Source organism: Thunnus thynnus, chromosome 1 (genome assembly GCF_963924715.1).
Source record: "Thunnus thynnus chromosome 1, fThuThy2.1, whole genome shotgun sequence".
Taxonomy (NCBI): domain Eukaryota; kingdom Metazoa; phylum Chordata; class Actinopteri; order Scombriformes; family Scombridae; genus Thunnus; species Thunnus thynnus.
This window is the reverse complement of record NC_089517.1, coordinates 1,117,369-1,124,868: the sequence shown is the minus strand read 5'-3', so window position 1 is coordinate 1,124,868 and position 7,500 is coordinate 1,117,369. Positions and strand designations below refer to the sequence as shown.

At 47.6% G+C, this 7,500-nt stretch overlaps 1 protein-coding gene across 8 annotated transcripts in view; it reads left to right on the top strand.

Moving 5' to 3' along the window:
* fhod1 (formin homology 2 domain containing 1) overlaps window positions 1-7,500 on the top strand; it is a 60,383-nt gene that overhangs the window by 41,212 nt on the left and 11,671 nt on the right. For 3 of the 8 annotated variants that reach the window (XM_067581298.1, XM_067578369.1, XM_067583356.1), the window contains 9 exons: window positions 1,039-1,062; window positions 3,557-3,607; window positions 4,678-4,880; window positions 4,974-5,015; window positions 5,126-5,275; window positions 5,361-5,533; window positions 5,742-6,332; window positions 6,775-6,930; window positions 7,040-7,222. In XM_067581298.1, the coding sequence (XP_067437399.1) occupies window positions 1,039-1,062; window positions 3,557-3,607; window positions 4,678-4,880; window positions 4,974-5,015; window positions 5,126-5,275; window positions 5,361-5,533; window positions 5,742-6,332; window positions 6,775-6,930; window positions 7,040-7,222 (1,573 nt within the window). The remainder of the gene's footprint in view (window positions 1-1,038; window positions 1,063-3,556; window positions 3,608-4,677; window positions 4,881-4,973; window positions 5,016-5,125; window positions 5,276-5,360; window positions 5,534-5,741; window positions 6,333-6,774; window positions 6,931-7,039; window positions 7,223-7,500) is intronic. The other 5 variants (XM_067582074.1, XM_067579870.1, XM_067582604.1 and 2 more) reach the window with 3 other exon arrangements.

Genomic DNA, 7,500 nt, shown 5'->3' with positions numbered 1-7,500 from the left:
TGGGATCATGTCTGGACCATGTCTGGACCATGTCTGGACCATGTCTGGACCATGTCTGGATCATGTCTGGATCATGTCTGGACCATGTCTGGACCATGTCTGGATCATGTCTGGACCATGTCTGGATCATGTCTGGACCATGTCTGGATCATGTCTGGACCATGTCTGGACCATGTCTGGACCATGTCTGGACCATGTCTGGATCATGTCTGGATCATGTCTGGACCATGTCTGGACCATGTCTGGATCATGTCTGGATCATGTCTGGATCATGTCTGGACCATGTCTGGATCATGTCTGGACCATGTCTGGACCATGTCTGGACCATGTCTGGATCATGTCTGGATCATGTCTGGACCATGTCTAGACCATGTCTGGATCATGTCTGGACCATGTCTGGACCATGTCTGGACCATGTCTGGATCATGTCTGGACCATGTCTGGATCATGTCTGGACCATGTCTGGATCATGTCTGGACCATGTCTGGATCATGTCTGGATCATGTCTGGACCATGTCTGGATCATGTCTGGATCATGTCTGGACCATGTCTGGACCATGTCTGGATCATGTCTGGACCATGTCTGGATCATGTCTGGACCATGTCTGGATCATGTCTGGACCATGTCTGGACCATGTCTGGACCATGTCTGGACCATGTCTGGATCATGTCTGGACCATGTCTGGACCATGTCTGGACCATGTCTGGACCATGTCTGGACCATGTCTGGATCATGTCTGGACCATGTCTGGATCATGTCTGGACCATGTCTGGACCATGTCTGGATCATGTCTGGATCATGTCTGGATCAGCTGTGATTTGTGTTTTTGACTTTAGATTTAGAAACAGGAAGTTGTGCTTCAGTGTCTCCGTGATGATGTCATGATGATGTCATGATGATGTCACGATGACGTCGTCTCTCGTCCTCGTTTCTCTTCGTTAAAACGTTAAAATGTTTCTGATCTTTTTCTCTTTCTGTCTCCTCCAAACTTCCTTCCTCCTCTTTTCTCCTCCTCTCCTCCCTCGTTCCTCCCCCAGCTCTGGGGAGGCTGACGTCTTCTGGTGAGTACACGTCTCTCCCTCCTCCTCCTCCTCCTCCTCCTTCATCATGTCCTCCTCCTCCTCCTCCTTCATCATGTCCTCCTCCTCCTCCTCCTCCTCCTCCTCCTCCTCCTTCATCATGTCCTCCTCCTCCTCCTCCTCCTCCTCCTCCTCCTCCTCCTCCTCCTCCCGTGTGTCTGTAGTTGTCAGTCTGCTGCTCAGCTGCATATACTGGATGATTTCTTCAGGAATCTTCTCGTTAACATCGAAGAGTTCGAGTCATAAATGAAAATCTTCATTTTATTTGTCAAATTATCCGAATTTGAAAAATATCTTTTATTGTAACGTAGGAACGTTGTTATGATGGTGAACATGAGACAAACATCAGTAACTCAGATGAAGCTGCTGGATGAATAAACCTGTCAGTCAGCTCTCCTCCTCCTCCTCCTCCTCCTCCTCCTCCTCCTCCTCCTCTTCCTCTTCCTCCTCCTCCTCCTCTTCCTCCTCCTCCTCCTCCTCTTCCTCCTCCTCCTCCTCCTCCTCCTCCTCCTCCTCTTCCTCCCGGTTTGGTTTTATGTTTTCATCTTTTTGTGAGGATGTTGGCACACTGACTGATCCTTGGTTGGTCAAATAGTTTTATATATTTCTAGTGTTTATTAACACTGATGAATGACATGAAAACATCAAGTCTGTCTGTGAGTTCTGCTGCTGAAACATTATTTCTATTATTATCATTATTATTATTATTATTATTATTATTATTATTATCATTATCATTATCATTATTATTATTATTATTATTATTATCATTATCATTATCATTATTATTATTATTATTATTATTATAAAGAAACAGACTCAGAACTGAAGAATGAACCTGATTTCATTTAAAAAGATTTATTTGTTTTTTCAGGAAATCTTAAAGATTCATTTTGTTTTTCTGAAGTGTTGATGCAGCTGAGCAGAGGTGTGTGTGTGTGTGTGTGTGTGTGTGTGTGTGTGTGTGTGTGTGTGTGTGTGTGTGTGTGTGTGTGTGTGTGTGTGTGTGTGTGTGTGTGTGTGTGTGTGTGTGTGTGTTGGACTGGTGGGGTTTCCTCAAGTTAAACTGTTGTGTTGTCGTCATGGTGATTGTGGTTTTCGGGAGGTTATTTTCTGTTAAATCTAAAACGGACGTGATGAGAAGCAGCGTGATAAACTGTCCGTCTGTGTCTCTGCTGTTGGACCTTTTTACATCGACCTCATGTCAGAGATCTACGGAGGCCCTGAGGGGTCATGTGACAGAGAAAAATGAAAACAAAGAGATTAATGAAGCGAGCGTGTTTGACAGACCTGCCTCCTCCTGAATGCAGCTGAAGCCACCAGATGTTCTCATTTACATATTTTCTGTTTCTGTTGTCAGACATCAGATGTGAAATATGATCATAAATACTTCCTGTTGACCAGCCGTCATCACTTTATGACCACGAACAGACACACGTGTGACACATTTTAAATGTCAGTAGAGTCGATCTGACAGCTCAGCTGCTGTTATTAACATGTTGTATGTATGTAACATGTAGTCAGACGACGTCGTGATCATTAAATAATGATTTTATCTGCAGCAGCATAATGACAGCTGATGTTTATGAACTGTGGTCAAATTTAGTATTTGTTCCGTTATCTGACAACAGAAGCTGAAAAATGTTGAGCGCCGGTTGCTTCTGTTATGTCCAAGCAGGAAGCTCCGGGTCTGAAGAGTGAAGCTAAGCAGACATGTTTTAAACCTGCGTTCTCTCTGACGGCCAGCAGGGGGCGACGCCACCGGCTCCAGAAAGAAGTCTGACTGTATAGAAGTCTGACTGGATTTATGACCTCAGTGAAGTGTTTCCTGATGAGTTTCTGGTCTCACTCACTAGTTTCAAGTCTTCCTCAAAACAGCTTGATGTTCATTTAGTCAATTATGGTCCATTTACAGTAAAATAGACGATAAAGCAGCATATACTTTAGGGGCGTGGTTACTTTGTAACTGACAAGTCGTTACCACAGCGATGTGTGAGGGGAGCTCCTCCCCTGCTCCTCGCTCTCATCACCTCCCGCTCTAAAAAAAAAAGATGGCGACGGTCAAAATCCCAAACTTGAGGCTTTGAAACAGGAGTCCAGAAACCAGTAGGTGACGTTACTCCATTATTTTATCCAGTCTGGTTATTTTCCTCCCGTGTCTCTGCTCGTCCTCTCTCTCCTCTGTATGTTCATGACACACATTCATAAAGAGATCAAACATACCTGGTTTATTAAATGACCCCTCAGGGCCTCCGTAGACGTCTGTGGACTCTAAGTTGTCCTTTAACTGCTCTCTTCAGAGTGTCACACTAAGATTTAATAAATCCTGACTGTGGCGCCCCCTGCTGGTGGACTACAACCTGTGGACCTGAGAACTGGTTCAGGCCGGGTCCTGTGTGTGTGTGTGTGTGTGTGTGTGTGTGTGTGTGTGTGTGTGTGTGTGTGTGTAGCTCAGCTCTGTGTTGTGTCTCTGCAGCCCAGTTGACTGTAATGTAAATCTGGACAAGCCGGTTCTGAGGATGTTTGAGTAAGTACTGCTGCAGCCCCGCTGCATGCTGGGAGCTGGTGACAGGACTGCCGGGGCCTCGCTCTGCGCGCGCGTGTGTGTGTGTGTGTGTGTGCGCGCTTGTCTACACCTTCACATATTAAAGTCATAAATCAGAGCTTGTTGGTTTGAAGATTTTGCAGTGATTTGGTGTGTGTATATGTGTGTATATGTGTGTGTGTGTAGCGGGTGTGTGTGTGTGTGTATTGTGTGTGTGTGTGTGTAGCTGGTGTGTGTGTATTGTGTGTGTATATGTGTGTGTGTGTGTGTAGCGGGTGGCGGGGCTGATCCTCTGGTCTTCTTTATTAATCAATGGGTGGAGTCTAATTGCTGGAGCTGGTTTGGGGTTTGCAGTGTTTTTACTGTTTGTGAAGCTGCTCTTTGATTCGTCTCCTGCTGACTGATCATCTGATCATGTGATCATGTGATCACGTGATCATGTGATCATCTTCAGGTTTCACAGTAATCATGGGTTTTTATTCTTGTCAGTAAATCTCATGTTCAGACCCAAACCAACAACACGTTAGTCAGTTTCTCAACATTTCTGTCTTCAAACATCACAAATATCTAGTTTTGTTTATTTAAGTCTCAGTAACTTCCTGAAACAGCTGCTCGCTGTTTGTTGGGACTATTTTCAGTGGCGGATGAATCCACATGTGGAGCTGTAGTGAGTATTTCTGTGTTTGAGACGAAGAACAAAACCCTTAAAATCCCCTTAATTTCAAAAGCTTTTAATTAATATATTTAGTTGATTTTAATTTATAGATAATTTGTAATATTTGTCAAATCCATGAATGATGATTTTAAAGTGTTAAAATACCTTCATTAAATCATTAATAACCAGTAAAAAATGAAGGAACCAGTTATCAGATATATCAGCTGTGATACACAGTACTGGTTATTAGACCAGTTCACTGTTGGTTTGGATCCAAACATGAACATTAAATATATATTATATATTCAGTCCGACCTGAGTCCTGTGATTCTGCCATGTCGGCCATGTTGGCTCTGTCTCACCTGGTTTCCTGCCCCCCCCCCCCTCCCCCCCGCAGAGACAACTTCCTGCGCAGTCTGGCTGCCCAGCAGTGGGAGAAGAAGAGAAGAAGTAAAAACCTCGGCCAGTCCAAGCTGTCCTCGGCTGATGATGTCATAACACCGATACCACAGCCTGCAGAGGGCGGCGGTGGCGGTGGCGGTGGCGGTGGCGGTGGCGGAGACGGCGGCGTCCCGGCTGGAGGGGAGCGGCCTCCTCATGGTAAACATGCAGCTTCAGGATGACATCAGGGCAGTAACGTTAATGTGTCAAAAAATCTATTGATCTCGTATTGATCTTCTTCTGTGTCTCCAGGCTCGGACACAAACGGACACTCAGACTCCCAGAATGACACAGGTGAGACTACAGTTACTACCCACAATCCCCTCCTGCAACTGTCTGTCCGGTGGAAGTCATGTTGGACTTGATCACATTAATTGATTGATTGTGACGGTGTGTGTGTGCAGCGGCGTCGGTGCAGCGTCAGTGCAGCACGCTGTCCAACGACAAGAAGTTCCTGCTCGACATGCTCTACTCCAAGAACTCCGCCGCAGCGCCTCTGAGCCCGAGCACCGCCACGCCCGACACCACCGAGGAAGAGGGGAACTTCCTGCCAGGTGAGAGTAGTGAACTGACTTACACTAATACGATCTATAAACTGTGAGTGATCAATAAAAGCCTTTAAATGTTACCTCCTCTCAGCCGGTGCAGATCTGGGCGGTCGAGGACGCGTGTTGGAGCGTCTGTCCAGCTTCAGAGCGCGCTCAGAAGAGCCCGCCGGCCACAGCGAGAGCAGCGCCTCCCGCAGGGCGGAGCTGGAAGGACTGGAAGGCTCCGCCCAGGCGGCGAAGGCCCGACTGGCTGAAGAACAACAGGTCAGATGATCATTAACGTCCTTATTTACAGCTCAGTTGATCAATATGTTTGATTAATTAATTGGTCATTCCCAAAGCCCCTCCCCTTAGTTACTGTTGCTATGCCTCATGTCAGCAGAGAGAAACATTTATCATCATTCTGTTTTAATTAATTAAATTAATTAATTATAAAAGTTAGATTAATAACTGGATACCGATCGTGTCCCAGCAGAGCCGCCAGCTGCGGCAGCAGAGCAGCATCGACGTGGAGAGTCACGCCCGCCGCCTGGAGACCACCCAGATGACCCCGCTGGGCCCCGGGGGTCCCGGCGACGCCTGGGACCAGCTGCAGCCGAGCGCCGCCGCCCTGCGCATCAAAGACCTGGACTTCTCCGACCTGCTGGACGAGGAGGACATCGACGTCTTGGACATGGACACCTTCGACTCCTCCTCTTCCTCCTGCCTCTCCGGTATGCCTCCTCCTCCTCCTCCCGGCCCGGGCCTGGCTCCTCCTCCTCCTCCTCCTCCCCCGCCTCCTCCAGGTGGTCTAGCTCCTCCCCCACCCCCTCCCCCTCCACCAGGTGCTCCGCCCTTACCTCCTCCTCCTCCTTCCTTGGCGGCGGCGGCGGCGACGTCCTCGCAGCAGAAGAAGAAGAAGACGGTGAAGTTGTTCTGGAAGGAGCTGAAGCAGGGCGACGGGCCCAAGAAGTGTCGGTTCGGCCGCGGGACGGTGTGGGCGTCGCTGGACAAGGTGGCGGTGGACACGGCCCGCCTCGAGCACCTGTTCGAGTCCAAAGCCAAAGAACTGCCCGTCTCCAAGGTAACCAGGCTGTTTGAGCCGGGAGGACTACAAACAGATGCATTGTGGGAAGCTCTCACTTCTGAAAGTATGAAAGAATAAAGTCATGATGAAAAGAGCTTTTAATAAGAGTTTAAACCCTGCCGGCGCCTCCTGGAGGCCGACATGTAACATGCAGGAGGTTCAGTTGGAGCTCTGCACACTGTTTGATTCAAATATTGATTAATATTTATTGATTAATATCAGTGTGTATGTGAACTGATCATTAACAGTAAATGTCCAAGATGTGTCTTCATTATTACACCATAAAATATCTGGTTCACACTTAAAGTATCTGAGTACTTCTTCCACCGCTGTTGGTCTGGTTGCCATGGCAGCAGCAGCAGATCTGATGTTGATCCTGATCATCTAGTTGCTGAGCAGTTTTCTAACAGTGTTTGTAACTCTGTGGGATGAACTACAGAAAGGACCGGAGACCAAAAAGTCTGAGATTCTGGTTCTGGATCCGAAGAGGAGCAACGCCATCAACATCGGGATGACCGTCCTGCCGGCCGTCCACGTCATCAAGACCGCCATCCTCAACTTCGACGAGTTCGCCATCAGCAAGGAGGGGATCGAGGTACAGAGCACTTCCTGTGGTGTTTATCTCATTGCTACATTAAATAAAAGCAGTGTATATTAGATCCGGACTGATCCGGACTGATCTGCCTCCTCTCTGTCCTGAGCAGAAGATCCTGACTATGACTCCCACAGAGGAGGAGAAGCAGAGGATCCAGGAGGCCCAGCTGGCCAACCCTGACGTCCCTCTGGGGACGGCGGAGCAGTTCCTGTGCAGCCTGGCCTCCATCAGCGCCCTGACCGCCCGCCTGCAGCTCTGGGCCTTCAAACTCAACTACGAGGCTCTGGAGAAGGTAACAAACCCTCTGACTCAGGAGTCACTTTTACTTTTATCAGACAGACTCAGAAAGAAAGTAAATAAGAAACGACTGATTCAGGACTGAACCTCCACTTTCTCTGCTTGTATTAGTTTCTGAGACAAATGCTCAGGTGACTCTGTGAACGTTGAGAAGAAATTAAATTAGAAAAAGCATCAAAAACAGGATTTGACTTCTTGAAAAACAGCAGTTTTATACCTTTAAGGCCGTATCTCTTCTCCTCAGTGTGACTGTGACATGTTGCTTGTGCAGAA